The following is a 27260-nucleotide window of genomic DNA, read 5'->3' as shown; positions in this document are numbered from 1 at the left end:
AAATAGAATATGAATTTTTAGAAGGAAAACAAATTGATTCATTTTTTTCACGAAGTAATGCAGAAAGCCAAACTCTACACATATACACTGTCCGCGTTAGCTAAATAGTATTGCAACTACGTAACCTGCGAGGAAATAATAGCAGTGAGAATTTACTTTTGGAATCAAGAAAAAATATCTCATTAGGAAACATTATTTCTAGGTTCATGTATTAGAGACAGACAGAAGACGTGCACTCATAGATAAGAAAATAGAGTAAATATTCGCGTATCTGAACAGTGGAGCTAAAAGGCAGACTTCATTTTTTTCTTTAACTGGTAAGATTTTTACAAGTTGTGTAATGGAAAAGATCAGATGCACACAAACAAAGATGTTAAATTCAAATAGAGTAAACCTCCACGTCCGTGGAGATGAGATCTAAATGCCAAGGAGCGCAGTTACTGGCTGCACGTTAACGCCTCCGTCAAAAACACACCGCCTAAGCCAGCAGCTGTCTGTCTGTTCACCGGCCAGACTGCATAACAGGCCAGGAAGAAAAAAATCTCGATTTCTCGTGAGGTTGAAACGCTGCTGAGCGTGCCATCTGTGCTGTGAAATGATGTTGAACGCGATCTGTTAATTCTATTCTGCTACTGTTCGATCCCAGTGCTTAATCGCGTGCTCTTCTCATATCGGGTTTCTGGCTGAACTGTTAACATTTAAACCCTAGGTGGATGAGGTGGAAAATTCACTCTATCTATTTTGTAGCGAACCGACGAGTACCTTCTCAGTATGTAACCTTGCATCAGCCGTAGCATTGCGGAGAATGGTGGATTATTTTAGGAGTCCGAGTCATACTCGTGCATGTCAAACTTGAGTACATTTATTGACAGAAGATTCAGAATTGTAGCGGATTTTTTATACTTGTTTTGTGTGTGCATAAGACGCGTGTTTGAACAACAGAAATGCAAGCAGAGCGGAAGAACTTTGAAGATGAAAATCGAAGTCGCAACCAGAGCTCGAAAACTATGTTGAAGATGGTCGGAAAATAGAATTGCATTTGTGCCGGGATAAGTGCATGTTTCGAGTCAACAGACCACTTTTTATCAGCCACACTTGGGCTTATTCTGGGTCACGTAATACACATTTTGATAAACTAGACTTAGTTATTTAGCAGTAACTCCTGACGCTCCACATACGTACAGTGTGCCACCACAAGCAGTGCCGAAAGTACGCTTCAAAAAATCCACATATATCATTAGTTCTATATACAGAGCATATAAACACAGTGAATAATTTCAACAAAGACAGCAATAAAGCAGGGTTACTGGATAATTTCGATGGAGTTCAAGAGAGCGAAACTAGCAAACAACGAACGGTGTTTGTGAAAATAATCACTGGTCGGCAACTTCCTGCAAGCGTGCGGAGATTCAACCAGGGAGCCCGAACTATATACATGTACTTAGAGTACAACAGTAGCGAGAATGCATCTACTGCGCCTCGTTGCAGTGCGTTGTTAGAGAAGTTACAAAAACGTCGTTTTATGGGTAGCTAGGCGAGCGTGCACTTAACGCTAGCTATTTATAGGTGTTTGATTTGTAGGGCTTTTACTCCACACAATACCACTAAGCCGGGCGGATCAGGAGGCAGTGGCTTGGAGAGGCAGAAAGTGAAGGTGAAAGAGTTCACAGAGCTCAAGAACCATGATCGTGAATCGACGTGAGTATAAAAATGTAAAATAACGCACGCTTTATGCCCGTGTTTGCCAGTACGGATGTGTACTAGTACGTACATGTGTTTGAGAATTTTATAAAAACCGTTGTTGGCGCACTTGTATAGTGAAATGTGTGTGAGTGTAGTAGTCCATAATCAACTTGACGTTATATAATTAGTAAGGTTGCTAACACCTCTGTTTATGGAGGTCAGGGTCGGGAAAGGCCGCCCATTGATAAGTTGTGCGCGTGTGTGCGTGTTTGTCATCGCGAGTGTGTGCGTATATTTTAGTAAGTTATATATTTATATAGGTGAAGCGTGTGTGTCTGTTTGTGAAGAGTCACCAGGTCATGGTCGATGCGGTTCCCTTCTTGTTTACATTATTCGCACGTGTTGCAAAATGGCAGGTAGATAACTTACCTGTATATACACACATATATATGTAGGTAAAGGTGCGCGAAGTATGGCATTTGGGCTTATGGGAACAGTAGTCTAATAACACCCAGCTAAGCACTGGGTCACGATTAACTATTTAACAAATGACAAACAAGAGTTTTAATCTACCGGGGTCCCTACGTGCGTAATAAATCTTAATATTAAATAAGCTAAATTTTGTGTGTGGAGGCTGTCCTAAGTTAAGTGTTCATTGTTAAGCAATAGCATGACTCTGTAGTGGCGTTCCTTGAACGGTCGCACAATGAAGACATTGTATTTGTGGCGAGTGGTGGGAAATGCTTGGTGTCTTCTGGCTAGAGCCGTGGAAGGTACCCTGGTTTTCCGACGTCTGGTGGAGTTTCCTTTCTTCACAGCATAGCCAGCGACTAACTTTTACTTTTGATAGAGGAATAGTTTCAACAGACCCTCAAAACCAGGGTGCTTACGGAGGCGGCCAAGCATTAAAATTAGCGTTGCACGTCGATCGTCAACAAGGTTTAACTGACGTAATTTCTCACCTTTGAATTATATATTGTCATTTCTTTAGATCATTCATACTTGTTAGGATAGCAAGCGCTTGACAGAGTGTACCTTTAAGTAGTGGACGCAAAATAGTCCCGCGTTCTTCCCAGTGAAGGTGAATACAACTGACTTAGGGACCTTGAAATAATTTAGTGTACTAGGTTCTCGAGTAATATTTTGTAATCACTGTTACGCATACATTTTGTTGTTCCTCTTTCCCTCTTTCTGTATATATAAACATTCTTGTTCCATATGCGTTCAACATGGCTTAGTTATTCTACGGTATTGTTAACATTGTTCATTTGTTACTCAAGTAGAACGGGTGCGGTGGGTGCGTTAACGTTAGAACAGTTACACGCAATATTTCTAATCGCTCGAAAAGCGCGTTTGTTTTTCATTGTGGCTGGTGATGTGTGCGCTCCAGCAACAGTTCTCTGAGTGCATTTTCCATTTTTCCCTGCAGAAAGCACATGGTATATGGTTCTGAGGGGGGGGAGCTTTTATTTTCTGTGTGTACACTGCGCTTGCACTTCCTCGCTTCATTCTATAAATATTGAAGAGATTACTTGCAAAGGCAGGCGTAATATTTTGATAAGGTCAACATACACCAGCTTGTGTCAATACATCACGTTATTCCTCCACTTTCATAAAGTATGCACGCGAAGGTCTTGAATTATTTCAATGTTGAGTGAGTTATTTCAGGGAAAATTATCGATCTACACAAATCAAAGAAACGCGGAGGCACCGTCTTCTGATAAGATAATTAAGCACTCCCGGGTAAAGATTCACTATCTCACGCGAACTGCGAGATTTCCTAGGTATCTCATGCTAAAGCTCTCTCTCTCTCTCTCTCTCTCTCTCTCTCTCTCTCTCACACACACACACACACACACACATGCACAAACACACATAAGAGCGCAAACGCACGCACGCGCACGCGCACGCGCACGCGCACGTGCTCATACCCGCCCTGCCAAACTAACGTGCGCGCACACACAAGCACTTACACCACCGGAATGTCCACAAACCTGACAAACTTGAGTTTTTTTCAATTCATAACCTTGATCGCCTCTACTGAACACTGTAGACAATCCAATACATTCATACTCAACAGTTGCGAAGTGTTACGAGGACTGAACAATAGATTACGTAGAGATCGCCAGTGCAGGACAGTGCTTAACCCGCAGGTAACTCTTTATAACAATGTGCAGATATCTCCAATCAGGCCTAAAATCCAAATTTAGCCGGAGCGACGGAAACGACAGGCGCTTGTACAATGTACGTGCATGGACCAGTAATTCAAAAGAGCTGATTATAGGTGAAATGCAATTCCTGTTTATCACAACTGATCAGCTGGTTACATATTTATGATGTGCGACAAGAGAGATATGCGGGTCTGTGAGCCGAGTACCGTTTAACATAACAGCCTTGATTCGCTTGACACAGGTATTGTGGAATACTGGGTAACTGAAGACGTGTTTTTCCAACAGACACAAAAGGGTAGACCTATATACAGTGCATTTATTGAACCGCTTTCCAAATACGACAACGACAGAAAAGGATTCACTTCGACATACCTGTATAGTTATCTATAGTACATGTAAATGTAAGGGACGTCAATTTCGTGATACGAGAGCGGATTGTGGACTCTTTTCGGCGTAGAGTAACAGGCAGGGGATAACACAGTATCTCCAATCCGCTTCCTTCCCCTTAACTTTTACCCGAAATTACTAATATACGCACGCTAACAACGACAACAAGACAGTGGAATATATTTGAGCTCACTGCTGTACGTGTGTCAACCGAACAGAACTAGGAAAATGAACCATTCGTCGAATGAAGATAATCATTGTGGATAGAAAGCAAAAACCATTTCCATCCTCCACTAATACAAGTGCCCGCGGCCTGGTAATTGACAGTCAGCGACCAAGACCAATTCCCACGTTATAAGACAATTGGAGAAAAAAATCTTAATTGGACTTGAGGGCAGTTTAGCTACTGGAAGCAAAAATGGAAGGTTAGTTGAACGGTTGAATTATATTATGCACGTGTGAAAGCAATTCAACAGGCGGACCAGGGTGACATTTCACCGACACAGTGATCTTTCCCCCTTTGGTATTTAGGGTGCTTATATATACAGTGCTTCAGAGATTGCTTCATACTTCCCTCAATACGGGGGAGGGGGGAGTACCTCTCTTATCACTCTGCCTCTGCCTTTGTTAGGCCTGTAGCAATGCTTTTATCAGAGGTGGGTTTCCAATAACCCCTGAAACTCAGGGTGAACGTTTTAGTAGAAAGGTAAAATATATCTGTTTCGACTTCCATGTCCCTATCAATTAATTAGAGCATGAAACATAACGAAAGCGGGATCTCCTTTAATTCTTGATGAAATCTCAATTACCTGCATATATAAGCTACACAGTGTTGCTGAGCATTCGGTATGATTCTATGAAGTTTATGCAATACATGATTGTGTATATGTGAGCTGTTATCAAATCAGGCATGCCCATTCGGGTATTGATTGTTTGGTTTGTTATAAGGTACACACACATATATTTATCCCCCGTTAATCATATCCAGAAAATATATTCTCCGTCATAGGTTATGTTTAGAGCACCGCCTTAACAAGGTCAAATCGCAGATCCATGACTATTGTATGATGCAGATAAGAGCCTTCAGGTGAATAATGTATTACTGCGCATTCACTGTGTTACTTCCGTAAACCTGCATATCGATGTCTATGCATTTTTAATGTTAAATGTGAGAATAATGATACATGATAGTAGTCAGACGTGAATTGCATTTTGTAGCAATGTTCGCAAAAGCCCCTCTCTTTCATCAACCACGGACGCAAGCACGCACACAGGCATGCACACGCGCACGTACACTTACATAGACCCTACATACAAACATTCCCACTGGAGTAACCTCTAACAACCGCTGAGTCACTTACTGTAATCAAAGCAAAAGTTCATACCTCTTTCATCTTAAATCGCTTACTAGATTTTTCACTCGATAAAAAACGCCTGATAAAAGCGATGCCAGCAATTCGGCCGCAGTTTTATAATTGAAAGTCGTTACCGCCTACATCTAAAGAGTCTAGTTTCCTATCTACAGCACACGGATTCTGAATTATAACTGATATTCGAGGCACATAAATGTATATCACACCGCCATTTGGTGCGCGACAATGATGTATCGCTTTTCATTTCCACAATGTGTCGCATTCCACATGTCGTAATTGCTTTTAGTGTCACATGCTCTTTCTGTATAGGATTCTGGCACAGACTGCGTGATGCTATCCCATTACACGGTCAAGATGATTTCAGTGCCTTTTAATCATTACAGTAGTCATGTCCACAGTATTCTGTGACGCGAAAACCGTAGCGTACAGTACGTTATGTGCAGTGGGCAGTGCATTGTCTGACTCCGAGTTTGTCAAGCCTGTTTTATGGTATTCTTGGTCAAGAGGAGCGATTTCGCGTGGTTTTTATATCTGAACCTGCCCGTGGTATGTATTTTTTGCGTGTTTGTTACCGTGTGCGTTTTTAATTCAGGTGATGGGGGTTGAAGAGTGTCAGTGCTAATAATGGTTTGGAGTAGCGACATGGGTCTCCCCTGCTTGCTTTGAAACGGTTAAGTTTTTTATTGTGTCAATCGATAATACAGTCTGTATGCGTTTAATGTGTCATTATACCGATTTTCCCGCTATATGCACAATTAACCTTAGCAGCCGGTGCACAACTGGCGTAAGTGACCAATATTAATTGAGCTGTGCAATCTCGGCGTATGGTTCATGGTTTGCACTTCACGGGGCACTCCAGACAGTGGGATGATTGACCTTCCCCTACTCAGGTGGACGAATGCTGTTTCACACGAGTAAATAATTAAGTGAAGTTGCGCGTAGGGAGACAGTTATAACGCAACAGCTAGCCCATTGCTGTGAAGAATAAAATGTTGGGGTATAAACATTTTATCTTGAAGCCGAATCAGAGATTTTGGCAGTGTTGAGACACGCCCGCACGCACACACAGAACTCTGTATCATGCGCGTGGACAAACAAATACACACGCATACTCAAACACGCACAGAAACGGCCCGCGTCGGGCTTGTGCGTTCTCTCTCTCTCTCTCTCTCTCTCTCTCTCTCTCTCACACACACACACACACACACACACACACACCTAAACACATCCCGTTGCTTTTTTATTGGCAAAATTCCCTACAGAAGTGATTTAAAAAAATTTTTGCCTGGGTAGAAACTCTTCTGTTCTGATGTCATAAACAACCGAACATGGTATAGTCTGTATAGTGGAAACAATTTCCAGGGCGCTCAGTTAGATGCAGTGGTGAATTTTGTTTAATGCACTTATCTGGATAGCAGTTCCATTAGTCCCAGGGTCAAGGAGAGTTAATTCTCCCCATGTTACGATCAAATTCGATTAGAATTGACAATTTAGCACTCCGAGAAGACTCGAATCAGGTGGCTTTGCCCACCGACAATTACATTTCATAGGTTAATGTGCCTGTTAATCCATTAAGGTGATGGCCGAATGGCGAATGTCTTCACGTGAAGTGTTACATGGTTCTTTATCTATTGGTTTTGGCAAGGGGTTGTAGATTTAACCATTAAGGATAGCCTCGGAAGTTTATGTTAAGTCTGTGTCTTATTTTTAAACATTGGAACATCGTTTCGCGTTTGCGTGATCGGGAGGAGGAAGCTGCTGAAGCAACCAGATCAACTTTGCTTACCCTCTCCTAGAACAATTCTGGTTGCCATGGCAGCATATCTATGTTCTGCTCTCAGTCTGTAAACGAACACAATACCTTTCTTAAAACTTTATAACGAATGCACCGCCATCGCTTCGGCTGTTCACTGAAATAGTGATATGTGAAGACTTTTTGTCTATATGCGAATGCTACTTACAAGTAAAATTGTAGGAGTACGGAATTGTCGTTGCCTGTGTCTATGATATAGTATTTTAGAGATATATACTGGTTGGGTTCAAAGGAATCAATTGTATCTCTTTGCGTCATCACTTCTGTCCCAGGGGTGCTTTTTTTCGGTTTCTGGTTGTGGTTTCTTCCTGGAAAGAAAAGAGAACGGAAATTGAAAAAAACTTAAGCAAAAATCGATTCAGCTAATTATCTCAATAATTGCACCCGTTTTACTATTTGCTTAAAATTATCGTAGTTTTTATTATTCACTTTCTTAAACTTATTTGTCATACTTTTGTTCTTGTGGTGGTGGTTGCCACCGAAAGGTTTATTCCCTTAGATTACTCTTACGTTTGCCATTCCTTGTTCTAGAGAAATTACTAGCACCTCTTTAAAGACAGGACCGAAATGTTACAGGGTTATTATTGTACGGCTTGTGTGAAATGTGCTGAGGTAGTGGGACTGGCATTTTAAGTTATTCAAAAAGACTGGACCAGAAGATACTCTTATAAGGTATGTTCTTTTAGGGCATATTTTTACACATAAACACACACACACACACAGAGAGAGAGAGAGAGAGAGAGAGAGAGAGAGGATCCACATTGTATACTTGTGTCATATTCAAGAATATTGGGGGTTAATCGAGAGATCTTTACGGCTTTACAGACGAGGAATATTCCAGACCAGAACCTGGCCTGCTTACGGCATCAGGACGACCAAGTATTTAACATCTAAAGTGTCGCGGGTTCTCTCTCTTTGAGTCGTCGTCTGATAACGCCAGTTAACCCTTATTCCAGTGTTAATCAGTCCTCGTCTGAACAGATTTTCGGAGTGCTGCGTTTCATTCTTATTATACAAAATCAACAAATACATAAAATACCAGGTGAAAAAAAGGGTAAATATATTGCGTGTGTATACTGGACATGATGTAAATGAAAGGTCACACAATATTCACTTAATTTGTCCCTGGCTCCAGCTAAATGTTCTCAGATCGATAGATTCATATTGTTGGCGACACTGAGGGTCCCAGTAGAGAGAAAATGCCATACCCATAATTAGATTGGTATCAGTTACAAAAAATGAAAACTCGCTGTCTGTAGATTAAGGACTATCTAGCGATGCACTTGTGATGTTGCTATCGGAATTTGACATTTTAGTGTGTCTGAAATAACATTTTCGTCAAGCAAAACTGTATCTATTTTTTCACTGCCAACAAGTACAGCCCGTGTATATAAATACAGACGACATTTTACATTTGGAATTTAGGGCTACGATAACCTTTAACTGAGTTAATTGAAAATGTTAACCCAGTGGGAGATCAAGGGAGAGCCATAGTGCCATTCCCACCATATCTCTAAATAGTGTTTTTCCTCGTGATTTACGTTGACGGCACAACCATTGCGTTGGGTATCTCAACTGTCACAATTGTCTCTCCGAGTCCTTCATCAACGATCTAAGCTTGATACTTAGAACAAATCTGTTATCATGAATATGATAATCAGTTTTCATTTACTAGACGGTAAAGGTCATTTGGAATTTGAACGTTTTCATTATGGGAAGGGGATGTTAAAGGTTTAGGGATGTTGTATAGAAATTAATGTCATATTTTGGAACCACGCGATTATCTGAACCACGCCCTGTATGTTTTATAGCTAACAGCTGGCATTAATTCTTTTATCAAAGAAAAGGCATCGAGTGGGCACACTTCAAGTAAAAATCTGCGTGTAGCATTTATGATGTTGGACATTCAATTAGCATCGCATGTGAAGTAGATCTCTACACCCTTTTGCGTATTCGAATATCTTACGTCGAGCAACCGATTACCTTTGATAACAGACGTACGTTATACTGTAATTGATAGCCACGTTTTTTTACATAATAAACAGTGGTTGTCATCATTCCAGAACTATCATTGTGATAATCTATGAAACAGTCAATCCGGTGTGACCATTTTTATTATGTGGCCCGAATACAAGACACTTTATCCTCCAACCTTTTATGTTAACTGGCAAGTAACAGTAACATTGTATTCTTTTACATTTTGAGCACATCTTAAAAAATCACCAAAAATGACAAAATTAATTGAAAGAAACTTGAAGTTGGTTATTCATTTTTGTACGAGTGTTATCTTTGTCGCTGGCCTTCTTTAAAAAGGTGAGACAACTACTTACTTGTATTACACGAGACATTTGCGGTGCACTTATGAGTATTGTCGACCATTGCTTTTTTAGTTCACGTTGCATATAATAGATGTACATCAAAATTATTAGTTATCATTTTAAGAATAGAAATTTTTGTAGATAGATAGATAGATAGATAGATAGATAGATAGATAGAAATCCATTCTGTATCACAAGTTCGAAATATTAGAATATCAGTGCAATATGAAATAATATCAATGCAGTTGAAATAATACAAATACCGTAGCGTTTGGACACATATTTATATATTAACCATTATTAATGACACGGTCACCTGTCTTGGCCAACCAGGTTAAAATAGTCGGACAGTGTGTTGGTCAGCCGACGGCGTTCTTGCAGCGTTCTTGGTATGGTTTTAATCCAAGTTTGTTTAATCTGGCAACCTGTTTTAAGGGGAACGGTTGCATTCCATGCAGTGTTTTGGTACCACGTCTGTACGGGTTATGGCTAACACATGCGACCAACTGGTGGCCATGTTGTAGCATGTTTACACCTCTTCGATTAAAGCGGTCAAAGTACGCGCTTGGTGCGCAACAAATTGAATTTAGGCAGCAAATGGGAAGTTACCAGCCTTGAAATAAAAGGATCACACGAATTCCGTAAAATGATAGACGTTGCTAAAGACACAAGGTTATGGCTTTGGTCATATTTCACTGTTGAACACCAGAAGCGGGCCAGCATTTAGGTTCTGTGTAAACAGAATGCAATTGTTTTCCATTCAAAAACGCGTCAAATCGCCCTGGCTACTGTATGCTTGCCAGTTTGCTGTCCCTCAAGGTCTCAAATATTTTGTGTGTCTTTCAAGTGAAATAGGCTATCAAAGCAAGACGTCAGGTAAAGTAATAGATGACAGAAAGCGGGGTTGGATTTATTCCGGTACTAGCTAATACGTTTTAGGTTTGACTTTATTACCAATGAGACTTCTAGGGTAACTTGCCCTTGTTTGCTAGAATCTACTTGTAGTTTGTAAGAGAGACGCTGAAGATGCACGTAGTTTACGAGGCTGGATTTTTGCCAGATGCATAATATATCTTTATGGTAAGAATTTGTGTGAGCGCCTTCAGCGGGTCTTCGGTTCTTTCCTTGTTTTCTTTCTTTCTATTTTTGCTTTTTAAGAATAGTGCGAATTCCTGAGTACTTTTTATCTACAAGATTTATTCGTTTTAGTAGTATAGTCGACCAGAAAAATGTGCACTGTTTATCATTGTCACAGCAATTAATCGAAACCATGTAGGGTTCTCTTGTACTTTTTCACAAGATTCTTTTAGCTCTTTGCTTTAACTTTTGAAGGCGGAAGAGTACATTACGTTTCACGCATCGGTATCTAAATTTAAGAAGATCAGCCTACAGGCGGCCGTTGGTCGCCATGCAACTCTCTCGTGCCTTAATGGGTGTTAGTGGCTGTCACATGCCATTGCGTGGTGACATTATTTTTGTCAGCAATTTTTTCAACTGTAATTAGGTAACACACGCTGTGGAGTGTGTTTTTATACTTACATTATGCTTTACTAGTAATCTGACTTGCGAAAAGAAATACCTTTTAGGATCTAAACATAAAGATTTGTCCAACAAGTGTAATTACCTTCACGAATTTCATGTGGCGTTTATTTTTTCAGTGTAATATATACAGTAAAACATAAACTTAGGATAAGCCTAGGGAAAATCTAGAAGCGTCATTTGGATTTATCTCAATGCTCATAAGTTTGGGACTACACGGATAAGTTATGAGAAATGATTGTTCATAAAACTAATTTAGGGGACAGGAGTCAGTAAGGTGGCTTTAAATGCTTTGGGTACCAGTTTTTATTTATCTATCTTTTTCATAAATATATTCGTTTTTCGTTTTTACATTTTCCATATATCTTCATTTTTATTTTATTCTCCTTTAGAATTTTATATATTTATTAATTTATATTATTTATTTATTTAATTTCGACATTTCACGTACTCTCTCTTTGTATATATACAAAGGAATATACTATTATAAACACACATTTGTTCTGGCATAGAAAATTTAAGGCGCCCACACTAAACACTTGGAATGTATATTCACTTATATTACCGCCAGGATTCAATACCAGTTGGCGGTGCATTTCTACCTCAGAACTTTGTACAAGGCAGTAATCGTTCACATACCCAGGTCATCCCGCAGCAAGTCAGCGAGCCACAACGGTGAGTGATACCGTGCCGCAAATAGTGCCATATTCCGAGATCAACAATAACAGGGACTGATTTTCCATGCGTGAGATGGATTGGTTTGGCTGGAAAACCTTACTGCATTTGCAAGTAAAAGGGAGGAAATAGCCGATGATGGCCAGGAAGATTTGAAACACGGGAAGTACAAGGGGAAGCGCTCGCTGTACGTGCGTGCTGTGAATTAAGACTTACCAGCGGTGGGAGAGCAACTGAATCAGGATTAGGGAATCCTAATTTAATTCCAGAAACAGAACTACTGAAGCACGGATATACGAGTTAGAGGTCGCGTTTGTCTTAACACGCTTCGATCATTTAAACCTGAGACGGTGTTGTTTATGCGATATTTTAGGACGCGGGGTAGAGCACCGCTGGTTAATTGAAATCGGAGCGTCACCTCTTCTCGCGGAGTCGCGGAAAGGGTGTGGCTCCATCTGACGGGCAATGCGCGTTGTGAAGAGGAACAAGCCTCCATCTACGTCCTCCCTGCCCCCTCTGGACGCTTACGAGCCGACGCCTAGCTTCTATTACTCTGACATTGTGCCAACTATAAGGGGATCGCCCAGGTCATATAGCGTTGAGTACGGAAGTAAGTGTCGAGATGGTGGTTAAAACATGACTGTACATGTTGGCCCAGTCTCAAGGCAGGAGTACCTTCGTTATTAAAGAAATGTTCTATGGGCTTAGGGTGTGGTTTACGACATTTGTCTGTTTGTGGGTGTTAAACTAGTATCAATAAGCGTGCTTTAAATCTGCAAATTTAGGATAAGAACCTACTATCACAGTAGTGCATGACGTTAGGCAGTTATACATGATTTTATCAGAACATACAATTGTAACTCTTTCTGTAGTAAATATTTTTCATTGTTCACCCCCACCCCAATCAACCAAGCCGAACTTTTAAGTATAACGCATGGGGAAAAAACGTTGCACATTGGCAAGGTCCAGAGGTCTCTCTGATCCCGGTGGGCGTAGTCCCTTCTTGTTTTTCCGGTCTGCTCTAGCCAGCCAAGGTTATAAACCACGGAATCTCCTGCAATGACTGCAGTTATCTTCTTCTCATCGTCTCATCGTCTTCCAAGTTCTTACATTTTTCATAAGCGACCTATTTTATTCTCCGCGGTCTGTCCCCCCATGCTGGCAGAGATAGCTAGGTGACTTATGCAGTGTGTACACTAGGAATGAGTAGTGAACCGCCTGGCCTGTTGATTAGCAAATCGGGGGGGGGATTAATAATATCAGATTTTGGTATCGCATATGTGTATATTTATTATATCAGAATGAGAAAAGGGTTTTATATTAGAGGCATGAGAAAGGAAGTACCTGGTCATTTGTGTTGTCGGCCTGGTTTCGAAGGGAAGTTGGCCAAGCCAATGGATATCATGTGTATGTGGTGACATTAGTTTGAGCGAAATTGAATGTGCAACAGATAAGGCTCCTACATGGTACAGTCTCTTCCCCCTCTCTCTTTTTCTCTCTCTCCCACACACACACACACAGACAGAGAGAGAGAGAGAGAGAGAGAGAGAGAGAGAGAGAGAGCCCAAAGAGAGAAAGGGGGGGGAGAGAGAGAGAGAGATCTGTCAAACAAGTACAGATATAGAAATCTGCTTTTAGTTTCATCAACCACAGGTGATCAGTGTCGTTCAGATAATGCACAGTATATCATGCCTTTTCGTCAAACGTTAGAATAGCCTACTGGACAATGGTAAACCCATGGAATGTGTATTTCGTCGAATTATTTTAAGGCCGAAGAAAGAGGAAAATTGGACTCGCAAATTGGGTTCTGAAGTAGGCCTTAGAAGCCGCACGCGCCGCAAAGAAAAAAAACGAGCACACGGTTCCCTCCAAGCAGAACGCTGTTTATTAAAACAGTAAGGCTTAACTTGACCTGCGTCCTACATATGTGTTGATTATCGTCGACATTTTAACCACGTTTGAACCAGCGTGGTTTCCATTCTCTGTACGTGCCTCTCCTAACGTGAACTGTTGAGAAACAGTTTGGCATTGGAAACCGATTCTAAGAACGCAAATAATAAGGAATCACCTTGACTTTGAAGCTAAAAATGTTATAAGCAAATACTTGTTATGGATAGTTAATAGCGAAAGAACATTGGAAGTTCAAGTGAGTTTAACAAATAGACAAGAACTACTTCAAATCTCTGTGCTTTACAATATTTCAGAAACAATCATTTTGGGTCTGTTCTGTGAAAAGCAGTTGTTAAAACATTCCGGGGGGCATATATTTTGACACGTGGTGGCCTATTGCTGGATATTTCATTCGGACTTGACAACTTATCGTTATGACCAATGAACATTCTTGGTTAAACAATGCGGTCTTGATGGCTTTCACTATCGGTCTTAGACGTCAATCTCTGTGGTTATTAATCACAAGTGACGAGGGAATAGTGAAAAACAGTGTTTCTTGATGTCTTCTCAAGAATTCCATGGAGATCACCCTGAGAAAGAGAGTCCATTAGAGAGTCACCTCTGTAGCTTGGCACACGTTTTGTAAGAAGTGTTCTCGATAAAGAAGTACAAATACAAGTACAAATAACGTATATTGAATATACAATGCAGACTAGCCGTTCGTACTCTCATACTCAGTATAAAACAGGCTGGGTAACAGTCTCATAATCTCAGGGTGCTTCTCAGAGATTCATGATTTTTTCTGGGAGTTTAACACAATTCCAATGCTTTAAGCAAGCCGGAGTTCAGATTCTAAATGCTTCAGGCCACGGAGTACAATACTCGGTTATTATGTTCGGTTGAAAATGATTGATGCCGTATTATACCAGTCTTGTTACTGTATTATCTAGATCCCCGTCCAATTTGCACAAATTGCTATTGATTGAAATAGACGAAAGGAAACCGAAGGGTGATTAAACCTCTGTTGTTAATTTCCCAGGTTTCGCTAGCTGTTGGTCGTGATCTTGCAGCGAGATTACCACAAGGGTACTTCAGGTTTATATGCATACACATCAGTACAAAATATTAACTATAGAAGAATTTAGTACTGGGTTTGGTGTGCATGACTGCTGTCAATTAAAATAGAATTGAAGCTATGCCATATGTTGTAATGACTAGGAACTAGCACGGGCAATAGGGTATATCTACATGTACTGGTACACGTACATCATACATGTTCATGTAAATGTAGATGTACATGGTTAGGCCACTACCGGGTAATTGCCTTTCGATTTGCGTCACGATTACAATGGGGAACTATTCTGTTTACTGTAAAGCAATCCTCGGAGATGGTGATAGCCTAGAGCTACATATAGCTGTGAGATTATACTGACATATACAACTGTCTTAATCAATCAACAGTATTCTTCTTAAACTCCCCAGCTAACTAACGATTTCCTTCTATAAGATGTTGCGGCTCTATGTCGTCTTTCCTAGAGGCAGCCTCTGACTGAAATCGAGGCAACTGTATCAAGGCTTTTGTGAACAATATGTACCCGCGATGACAGTTGTGGCATTTACCCTCCTCTCATTTATTTCTGAAATGTCTTCCTGAGATTCCCGTAAATTATTAGATAAACAAAGCTATTTGGACGGTGGACGCATACGTATCGACGGATATACAGTAGGTATGTATAGCTTTTAATGTCGCTATTCAGTTTGCTGTGACAATCTTTACACGTACAATGTATGACTAAAACACTTCAGTCTGTATTATTGTTCGTGTAATAGATGAAGAAAGTAGGGATAAACCAATGACTTGTTTCTGTTAGGAAGGTGGCGATGGGATGGCGTTCAAAAATATTACGAATGTTGATATCGTGTAGTTAATAGTTCTGTTGATATCCTTGCTGTGTGATACAAACCGTCCAAGTATAGAGAACGTTCATGAGTATAAGCTAAGTGTTCATTGCAGAAGACCATCAATGGCCTGCCTTCAAGATATCATATAATGCCAAAAATTAAGGGGTATAAGGTTTGTCGTGTGTAGAACAATACTACAACATCTGGAAAATCGAAAGAAACTGATGCCAACGATCACAGAACACGCTATACATTCAGAAGAGTTGAAAACGACGCTCTATATTGTATTTCATATAACAGGATATGTGCTGCACATGTATGTAGGCCCTCGTTGTTCAGTCGCCTCACATGCCTGGGATTCTTTGAAGGTTACGATCACGTAAATCTTGTAGTGCATAGCCATAGTTTCGATAACACTGTGAACTGAACGCATGACAACGTCCTGTTTACCCTGTTTATCTACATGTAAGTCCGGAATTCATTGCTTTTGTGCAGCTGATTGGGGAAGGTTAAGAAGCACAGCTGTTGACATTTGGATCGGTCGTGCTGTGCTAAATGTCTGTCTTGTACAGCTACGCTGTTGATGAATACCATTACCTTCAAAACACGCAAAATTATGAATCAAGTCTGACGTTTTCTGTTACAATCGAAGCTGAGGGAAGAGAAAATTATTTAAGGGATTGTAAGACTATATATGGGAGATATATGGCAAAACCATGAGTAAGTATAGGCTATATAGTATAGTGTGATGATGCATGTGCTAGTTTGTTACATATTCTGCTAGATGGTATTTGTATTTTGTATCGCTAGCGAATTTTTTTCTTGAGGAAAACGTAAGTTAAAAACTGTTATATCACATTACAGTGTTGTTGAAACGTTAAAGATAAACAGTATAAGTAGCCAATGAAAATATTTGGATACATTGCCATGTTTAATGTCGCAAGGGAGAAAAAAAGAACAGTAACTAAGATCGTAGGTGTTTTTGTTTGAGAAATCGAAGTAAAATATTAATTTTTCAGTGATTCTCACTGATATAAAAGGAGATTAGACGTGTTACTGTGTGGGAAACCTGAAGTTGCTTATATTAGAATGATCCTTATTTTGAGCGCAGTTACAACAAAAATGAATTTTACAGGGATTTTCACAGTCATGCAGGACTTAGGACATGTTTCTTTGTAAAGAGAGTAAGTGATTCTTGCTGGGATACAAGGGTGTTTTTCTTGGATTGCGCCGCTGTACTCACAGCAAAATGCTCATTTTGATATGTACCAGTATCCTACAGTTGAGCCCTAAATGACCATCTATCTAGCTAGAGACATATCTGTGAATATCTGTAAAAAATCTATCACTCGCCCTGGTAGAGGGTACCAGTATCCCACAGTTAAGGCGAGCAGTTGGTGCAAGTCTATTACAATAGAGTTATTGTCATTCAAGATTTGAAGATGTCTAAAGGTGCATTTCCAGAGATTTAGATCGATCCAGAGATTAAGATTTAGATCGACCTAACTCCCTGGGGGTTCACGCTAAATTGCAGTCAGCCGAGCGCGCACCATAGTTAATTACCCCCTTACAGTTTTTAGTAGGCGGGACAGACGCTTAAGCCGGCTAAGCTGACAGTAATCTAGTGAGACTCCCAAAGGGATAGATTGAGCTAAAATCTGTGGAAATGAGGTCTATCTGTTCTAAAATTGGATAGGTTTTTCAAAATTGAAGCAGGTTGACCAGCATAGTAATTGATATATTGTGTATGAGTGCGTCTACAGCCTATGAGTTTATGTCTTATGGTTAATAAGTGGCAAGTCTTAGGGAGGGCAAGGGTGATTGCTCTCTACCTATTAGTTTAAACGCCCCCCTTCTTCCCAATACCATACATGTGCCACATATTTACCCCCCCCCCCAAGCATTTTATATATCCAAAAAAGGCAAATTTTCCTTGTGCCTCCCTAAGTAAAATACATGAATCCATATTAATGTACATGTAGTAGTAAGTATCTCTCCATTATTTCACTGATTATTTCTTTTCAGGATCGGAGCAGGACCGCGGCTGCTTGGCCTGTATGGCGAGTGTACCGTGTGCGTCTCTGATAGCATGGATTATTATGCTGGTAGGGATAGGGGGCTTCACCGCCTCCATGATTATTGGGGTGCGCAGACTCAGGGAGATGTTAGCCGACCCAGACTGGTCAGTTGTAATATATTTATGTCATTATTAAATCTTTTCTGTTATATCTTTATCCCTGACCTTTTACATCTGTGAATGTCGATCGAAACCTTTCATTCTGTTTTCTTCTCAAATTAAATGTGTTCGACTAGTATTGACAGTTTATTAAGTATTAATATTTGTACATTGCATTTGCCGTTTTCAGTTGTTATTTTAATAAAAGTTTCATATGAGTTTTAAAATGTATTGCCTCTCGATTGGCATTGTAAAAATTTAACTATTGGCAATTGGAGGAGTACAGTCAACTTTACTTATTTTCACCATACAGGATGTATATGATGGAGGACGTTACCATAGGGATCTGTGTATCTGTGGTCGTGGTGGGAACCTTTCTCCTCGTCGTAGCCTCGTTGTCGTCTGGAAAAAACAGCAGACATGTATTTAGCACCACTAAGAAAAATGCGTTTGGACGATCGCTGAACATCGTGGTAAGTGTTTAAGTGAAACAGGCGATATTATTAGGTAGTGTTTGAACTGAAATTACTTGTTGCTTACACACACACACACACACACTCACACACAAACTTAGGAAATGAAGAGGAAAAACTCCGAGAGAGAGAGTGTAAAATGTTTTTCAACCTTCGAATTGCTAGTCAGATCGATAGGACTTTGTATCAGTGTACAAGAGTGCAAGCTTCAGAATTAAGGCATATTTTTTATGTGGACGGTTTTCTGGACAATCTGTCGATTTCGTGGGTTATATTCTGCCTACCGTAATCGATGTATAAATATAATTTTGAAATGAACGTTTCCCCTGGTACACGTACGCATTATACCGCTAGTTGGATTTCTCTGAAACTTTTTAAGTTATCAGTATACCTGTATGAATACACTAAGTTGATTGCGATTGTGAAACATCCAACCTGTTTCATATCGTGAATATACTATACATACAAATCTCAAAACGGTTATAAAAAAGAATCTTCACATTTCATTGACACCTTTATTGGCGCTTGCCCTGGTACTAGTACATGTACCATATTCAACGATTTCTGAGTTCAATGTTTTACATATATTATTATTGTTATGACCAGTACAACAATATGCATGTAGATATTATACATATTTAATTTCAGTGTTTAATCTTCGCCTACACTTTTCACGTGGTCTGGCTGTTGATCTGCTGTGCGTTGACATTGCCTCTCTTCCTACTAATATTACTGCGGATACTGTATGAGGAGTATGCAGTGGAGTGTATTAATTTGCAAAATTACGGTATGTTGCAGAGTTTCTACAGTTATGTTATAGAGTGACCGCGGATATTTGTTGTTTATCGCGTGATTACAGGTAGAGTAAGCAAAGAATACAGTAAAATACTTGGGAAGACCATTGGGGCGTTCTTTTTCATCTGCTGTATGTCCTCGTGAAGATTATTATTAATAATGACGGATATGTAAAGTTGATACTCCTGATGTACCTGGTAGATATCACGGACTGAAGCATCCTTGCCTCTGCAAACGGATATCATATAGATATTGACTTTGCCCTACAGTGCACTTAACGACCATCCATGCAGGCAGTTGGCAAAGATGTGTTGTAGTGCTCTTATATCTGGAAATCAGCCGTATTATCATATACCAGCAGGTCTTGTCAGAAAAAATCAATGAAGTGGTGCATATTTCGCAGCATTTGAGCAATTAGTTTTTATTATTGGCTCTCAACACATGCGTTTTCACGTAATTATCGTATTTACCTGTACAGTGAATCAAAAAAGTTTATAGTTTTTGTTATTGGTGTTCGTACTAAGTACTCAGTACGTCATCGTTAGGCCCTCTATACCACTTTTAACAGCCATCCGTTTCCTTCAAGATATCTTTCTTTTTCAGGCTTCCCAAATAAAGAACCCATATGTGACGATAGGTTGTACTTATTTTGGACTCAGGTATGTGATGTAATGTGTGACGTCATCTGTGTGATGTTGTCCACTCTGTAAATGATGTTAAAAATAATATGTGCTTAGATTCAGAGCGGTGTCGATGCCTTGTGCTGAATGGCTTAATACCGTCATAGCACAGAATTAATACATGAAAGTCGTTTGGTACTCGCAGTTAATATGTCCTGATAGAATTGAAAACCAGCATAGGGAAACATCAAATGAATGTGATTCTTTATACATAATGCGAACTTTGATTTTTTAGGGAAAAGAAAACTTGATATGTTTTGGAGCAACTTTTGTGTCTGCCGTCCTCGTGGCCATTAGTATGGTAAGTACTCTATGGATTTTATTTTAATATTTTCTTACCGTGAACGTGAAACGAACTTTTTGTCACATTGAATCCAATGTACACGAGTTGCTTTTTTGCATCTCATAACAGTGCGTTTTTGAGAATCTTTTATATAGGTGTTGTATCAAAACTTTTTTAAGTGACTCCATTTATAATGTATTTGCGTTAGTAAATAACCACAGTAGAATCATTCTAGACAAGTGCGATAGCGAGGCATTGGACACGGATTGCGATAGTTGTGACAAAAACACACTTAACACATTGTACTTATTTTCAGGTCCACTTCCTCATTGCAATTGGTGCTAACTATAAGCATTTAAAAGAGACGGTATTCGCTACGTATAATGCCTACAATCACAACGACGTAGACGATGTTCGCGTGTCCAGAAACTCATTACTTGAAACTAAAATGTGAACTTCTCTCTGAAGGCAGAATACTATGATACAATGTACAGTACGCACGTGAACGCAGGACAACACACGTAGCCCGGAGGTTATAATAAACACCGGCAAAAATTAGTGCCAAATTTGACGTTGTTGACGTGGTTTACTTGGAGTTCATCGTTAACCTATGCGAAGGTTATCACAACAGTGGTTAAGCCTTATTTGAGTCCTGTCGTCTCGGTAAAATTATTCCAAGTAAATGAATGCGTAAGAAGTGTACAACCCGTATATGGTTTTCTTAAATGCTATTTAAATCTAGCTGCAATTCACCTGTATAACAATACTCACGAGGTTTGAAAGGACACGTTTTGTCTAAGGTGTAGATTATATTCAGTGATGGAACAGGCACTGATGACAGTAGACGAAATGCACAGACATTAAGAAAAGTTGGACATGATCGTAAACGTGATACATAAAGGGGAATGCGTTTGCGAGCTACAGTGATGCAACGTGAGAACAACAGGATCCTACTGTTTTTTATTATTATCATATAGCATGATTGCTGGTCGTCAGCTATAAAGCTATGTTTTGAATTCTGTGACGACGTATAAATCGCTACAAGTGCAGCTAAGTCGACAGCAAAACGATCCACCCAGGAAAAAGACAATAGAAGTAAAACGCCAGTTAACGCTCCCTGTGCTACGGGTAGCTAAACATAGAGAGATTGCACAATTGGCAGAAATTTTGAATCAATTTCGAAGGCTGATCTCTACCCCCCCCCCCCCCTCCCTCTACTCCATTGCTTGTCTTAAAATGCTCTTTTTGATGGAAACGTACCGGGCGACACAGAAAAGTCTCCTGTGCCCTGCCCTACCCCCCCCACCCCCACCCCCCGGCCCATCAACAAAGCCCTGCAATAAGAATATCGTTATGCAGCCGTTCACTGGATTTAGGATTCGATGCGTTTACGAGGGATTGGAATTCGGTGCGAGCAAGGATTTTTGTAAATTAGAAAAAAATTCATTGAAATTACTGAACAACACTTGGCTACACATGCAAAGTTAACATCGAATGTGCTGCAAACTTACTCTTCATCAGTCTTACATATAAATACAAATATATAGTTTGTTTTTGTTTTGTTGTTTACGGGCGGAGAATATTACCTTGTTAGTGAGGACATTGGTTAAAACCTTTTCTGGGTGTTTTCTGAAAGATAAGCCGTTGGGCTTTATCTTTCCATTGTGCAACAATGCGTACATTTCTGGCATGAATTGTAATCACTCGAAAAAGGTAGAATCTCCACTTCCAGTAAATGATTTTATAAGATAACTAGCTTTTCAACGTGGGTGGTAATTTTTTCACTGGAAGTTTATTCGCTGTGTAACGGTGGAGAAAAGCAATATTTAAGAACTACATGTATGTTAGGAGCAACACATTGTTCAAGATTGTCTCAGTACTAGGCTTTACGTACATGTAATGGACTTTATACAAGCTGAATGTTCAATTTTAATTGTAGTTTTAGCACAGCACGTGTAAGTATACACATACTGATTAATAAAGTGTTTTTGATATTAATGTGTAAAGCTGACATGTTTTAAGTTTTATTTTTAACTTTTGTAATTAAGATGTATTTAAGTGTTTGCAATTAGTCTTTGCGAAAGCACCAGTTTAACGAAACTGAAGGTCCGTGTTACAGAGAGTCCACCCTTCATCGTAGTCCGTTTCCCATTACTTTGAATACGGGTGACATTTGTCCCATATACTAACCCCAAAGCTCCGACTAACCCTAACCTAAACTAATCATTTGGAACCCCGGACTTTTATTCCTAGGACTACCATTCCTGTCACACTGGCAGTAAAAATTTTATCAATTAATTTTATTATTATTGACTGTAGGCCCTTCCTAATTCTTCCGCTACTGTAAGATCAGGAATAATGCTTAATATAGTAACAGACTGATTATAATTATATCAGGCATTTCTGAAAAATTTCAATACAGGAATTTCGGTTAAAAGTAAGATAAAAGTAGCCTTGAACGCTACTAATGTTTTTCAACCAGTTAACATCCACTGTTAAGCTGTGGTTTGAATTGCGGTCAAGCCAAGTCCACGTTGTGCAAATTCCACGTGTTGACCAAGTTGTTTCAGGGCCGCTGACCAAGCAAACTAAGAGCATTTTCACGTCCAGTTGGAGCTTTTGAATACTTATAATATATATTTGCCGAAGTTTATTTTTGTAGTCAAGAATTTAGCTTACGTGCAGATGTCGGGCATTGTCACCGGAATTACATTGTATTACAATAAAGGTTTGGTTTTCTTTTATATATGGGCTTACATAAGAAGTAATAAAATTAGTTTGTGATTCCATAATGTCCATAGTGACACATAAACAGTTTCAACCCATACTGTGTATCACTTTGAAGAATGAAGTCACTATGTATAATGTATGTCGGGCAATACTATCAGTTTGCAACTTTAGCAACTGGCCCGACTGCCGATGCCAGTAGAAATTGGGCTGGGCCGGTGCAATTTCTGAAAAACTGTCAGTTACTGGCCCGACTGAAGCACATGCATGTACAAAAACAGCTGTAATGTTAACGATGAGATCTGGGGCCCACTTGGCAAAAAATGAGCAAGAGGAAAATAACTATATCCTTAAATAGTACGTGTTGACACTTACGGGGGTTGATGAAAAGTTTATCAAAACGACAAAGACGAAAATGTATAGATAAATAATGACCACGTATTGTTTGTTTCCATATTTCGAGTCATTTGGCGGTGATAGCTCAGCTGTAAAAAGAACATCGAAATTGGAAATTAAGAGAGGCAATGGTATTTTGATCCATCAAAACAAAATATAATAGCGATCCAGAAAACTCGCTATTTTGAAATTTACGACGAAAATAAAGTTGTTATTAAGGTTACAGTATCAAGGAAAGTATAAAAAATGCAACGAAAATAAAATAATTGATTAAATTGAGTTAGACGCACCAATGTTGTTAACTATTAAAGCACTGTTTGCTAGGCCCTTTATCATGAAAAAGAATTCTTCTAAATATTTCTAATGACAAGTCTTAAATTATGTCAAAACATAATTATTTTTCTTTATTATAGACAATAGTAAACATGCATAAATAATTTCAATACCTATCAAATTTACGCAGATAAAAATTGCTCAATTATTCAAATTTGCTCTGATATCAGATTTGGCGTAGACCCTACAAGTCATGGAGAAATCAAGTTTTATTCATCACATTTGCGTGGCTAGTTCCAGAAACATTAAGCAAAAATACAAGATAGAATACCAAATTTTATCAGATATGATAAAGATTATCAAACGAATGCGATCCCATGAATGCGAAGCTATTTAGGATAAACAATTTCGTTTACTGATAGAATTTTCTAAGCGATGTGCAATAAATCGATGAATATTCTTCCGAATTCGATGCCCATCCTTAATGATGCAGGGAGTACATTGCACCGATACATGTGTACATTCTTGTGGACCCGAATCAAGTGGACCCTACCGTCAATGTTATTATAGCACACGATATATTAAACACACCTAACTTGACCACTGTGTTATGAAAGGACCTACTATATAATGTCCAGTGCCCGTTCCAATCATTACGTACTTCAGGTATGAATAATAGTCGCCATGGCAACGCAAAATAAACATCCGAAGGCAATTGTGTACTTGATACATGTTGAGGTTTCTGATATGACGACTGTATGGTTTCTATATGATTTAAATTGTTATTGTCTCCGAACAAATGTACTTAATTGTTATTAAATTCTAAACTTATATATGGCAGAGGCTGACCATTAAGTAGCACAGGAGACAATTTCATTCAACTAAATTAAGACTTTTTTTATTTAATAGAATTTAAAGTCCGATACGTTTGGATATTTTCGATCCAATATATCCCAGACAGAATTGTGTTGGTTTTTAAAAAAAGTCTAAATATGATGCTTAAGTGACCCTAACTGCAACACACCCCTATTTCGAGTGTCGTGTGTCAGAGAAGCACTTTCCTCTTTCTGCGTCTTTCAACATCCCATTTAAATAGTTTGCTTTACTTGAATTCCCGTCTACTATGTGTTTGATGAATTAACTTCAGTTTGCTCACAGGGGTACAGGGGTGTACCATCCAACAGTTACCCATAAGAATCCGTCATTAGTAATACTTCAAGGATTCATGTCAATTCACCGTATAGATTATAAGGAAGATATAAGTATTATTGCTGATGCATCTCTGAAGATCTACTGTGCAGATGTTAAATATTATCCTATGTATAAGTATTATTGCTGATGCATCTCTGAAGATCTACTTTACAGATGTTAAATATAATCCTATATATATTTACTTAGTAATACTTAACAAACACAGGTTACTCGTATTACATATACCTACTAGATAAATTAAGATTCTTGAATAATGATCATTCTATTCATTTAAATGCTAGTAATTCAATCTCTTAAAACCGCGTTTAACATTCTTGTCATTGCTGTTTACACAAAGAATAAGTAATGTAAAAAGTGCAGCAAATGTCGTAAATTAAACGTAAAATAGTAAAAGGAGTTAGAGATTCTAGAAAGAACAAGCATGACTGTTTCAAAAATGTTGGTATATATATTCTTTAGTGATAGTTTAAGTACATTATCGCTATATGTTTAAGTCTAGACATCAGAGCCGCTTAAGCCGAGTGCAATTTAGCGAGAATTCCCTCGGAGATGGGTCGATCCTGCTAGATCTATGTAGGTATGAGAATTGGGTCTAGGGCTTTAATAAAAACGATATTATACCCAAATGGATATTTTACGCTTTAGAGTAACGACTTTCTGTGGCAGTACTGGGTATATTCGTGCTCTGAGTTTATCCATGTTTTCAGCAACATTAACCTTTAAAATGCATTCGAATCTCAGCCATATTTTCTAGAAATAGTTATAATTCAGGACAATCTTCAAGTTATACTTTGAAGTTATAAAATGTATTAGATAAACATAGGGCGTGGCCAGAACACCACTTAGCCTATATAATACCGAAAATCTATTCACATTATACACAAGCCGTGCGGTAAACCTTGCCGTGTGCACTTTATTACAGAATGGTTGACCCTTTCTCCGTTTTCATTCACAACACCGTCTGAATCACTTTATTCACTCACATTGGATATAATAGGTTTATTCAGTGCAGACCGACAGAAGAGTGGACAAAGTGTTAAGTGAGGGTGATCGGGAATCAAAGTCTGCTGGCCACCGCGAAACTTTTCGAAAGTTCCCCTTACCCCCTATGAAGCTGAAGCAAATCTGACAAATTAACAATGAGTGACAAGAAAGTAATTACATTCTTTAGTTTACGATGCTTGTTCACTTTTACAAACTTGATGAGAAGGCTAGATTCTAAATTGAGACTAATATTATATAAATGACAAAAAGTTAAACTACTTGATGACTACGATTTGTTTTATGCCAAACTTTCTATAAAAATTCCATAAGTTATTTTACGATGAAAAATAAGAACGATAAAGATAAAAACAAACGTTTTTCTTCACACGCTGTTGTTAAAAACAGCCTTCATCTTAAGGACCTATTGGGGGAAAGTTTGGAATATGAAAATGATATTGATTTAAGATTGCTGCGCATCTGTTGACTAGTGTTTGTTTTGCAACACTGATTTAGTTGCACATACGAAAAGAAAAGAAAAGAACAAACATTGGAAATCCAGACTAAAATACAGATGTCAATAATATTCAATTGACCATAACAAAATTTAATATTGATCCAGAGAACTCAAGATTTTGCAACTCATGAAAAAGTGAAGACGGGATTAAGGGTTCGGTATTAAGGGGAATGTACAAAAATTCCGATTAAATGGAGTATTTCGCACCAATAATTCGACTTTTATTGCTTGACACAATATTTGTAATGACGAGCTTTGTCAGGACATGACTTAAAAAGACAGTTGTAAAATCATGTCAATATATTAATATCATTTTTCTACTCTTATTGCAGCCGGTAACCTGGTCCTGAGTTAAGGCGCTGAGAGCCCAGCTTTTTCTTTTCTCTGAAACAGGATGTACTGAGAGTAAACTGCTAAAAGTTGAAAACCTAGTCACCCGCCCCTGAGGAAAAAACAGTTGCGTTTACTGATAAAAGGAACTTCTCTCTCTCTTTTTTTTATTTTATTTTTTAATTAATTAATTAATTTATTTTTATGGTAAACTTAAGTCAAAGTGATTCCTATTTTAGGGATACATATAAGATACTTGCTTGGCAGAGTTTTACCCCTTCCCTACCAACATCCAAATATAATCATAACAGAACTACGCCTCATTTCGCCTGCCACAGTAAGCATTACGTAATCTCGAAATGGCCGTTATACTCCGCAATGGCCGCACTGAATACAAAGCATATAAAGCGTGCGCATAGGAAAAACGTATGCATGATAGGGGACGCTGCATTTTGCTAGTATGGCCCCGAAAGAGGATGATTCAAAATTTCGAAGTTGTCGCCACTAAAAAAGTAGCCATGGAGTCTCCAAGATGCAACATGAGGTAACTAAATAAACATATTGCTCGCCATAAAAGCACACGCCAGTCACTGAACGAGCTATACAACATTTGCAATCTCGCTTCGTAATCGTTGTCATCTTTGAGACACAGAATCCTAAGAAAAC

General features: G+C 38.9%; 1 protein-coding gene across 5 annotated transcripts; it reads left to right on the top strand.

The window, feature by feature from the left end:
* Positions 1–1479: 1479 nt before the first annotated feature.
* On the top strand, positions 1480–22169 carry LOC106151575 (uncharacterized). Of its 5 annotated transcripts, none has more exons than XM_013524912.3 (7): positions 1480–1698; positions 17777–17933; positions 18241–18400; positions 19049–19187; positions 19799–19854; positions 20111–20176; positions 20475–22169. In XM_013524912.3, the coding sequence occupies exons 1-7, from the start codon at positions 1683–1685 to the stop codon at positions 20610–20612; spliced, it is 732 nt and encodes a 243-aa protein (XP_013380366.1). In that variant the 5' UTR covers positions 1480–1682; the 3' UTR covers positions 20613–22169. The 5 variants fall into 5 exon arrangements, with proteins under 5 accessions (XP_013380366.1, XP_013380367.1, XP_086864674.1 ...); XM_013524913.3 differs by lacking the exon at positions 1480–1698 and adding an exon at positions 3893–4666; XM_087008548.1 differs by lacking the exon at positions 1480–1698 and adding an exon at positions 10474–10621.
* The last annotated feature ends 5091 nt before the right edge of the window (positions 22170–27260 follow it).

The sequence above is a fragment of the Lingula anatina genome, chromosome 3, assembly GCF_051362555.1.
Source record: "Lingula anatina isolate TDL-2025a chromosome 3, LinAna3.0, whole genome shotgun sequence".
In the NCBI taxonomy this organism is placed as follows: Eukaryota; Metazoa; Brachiopoda; class Lingulata; order Lingulida; family Lingulidae; genus Lingula; species Lingula anatina.
The sequence above is the reverse complement of the archived record's forward strand: the minus strand, read 5'-3'. Positions and strand labels throughout refer to the sequence as shown.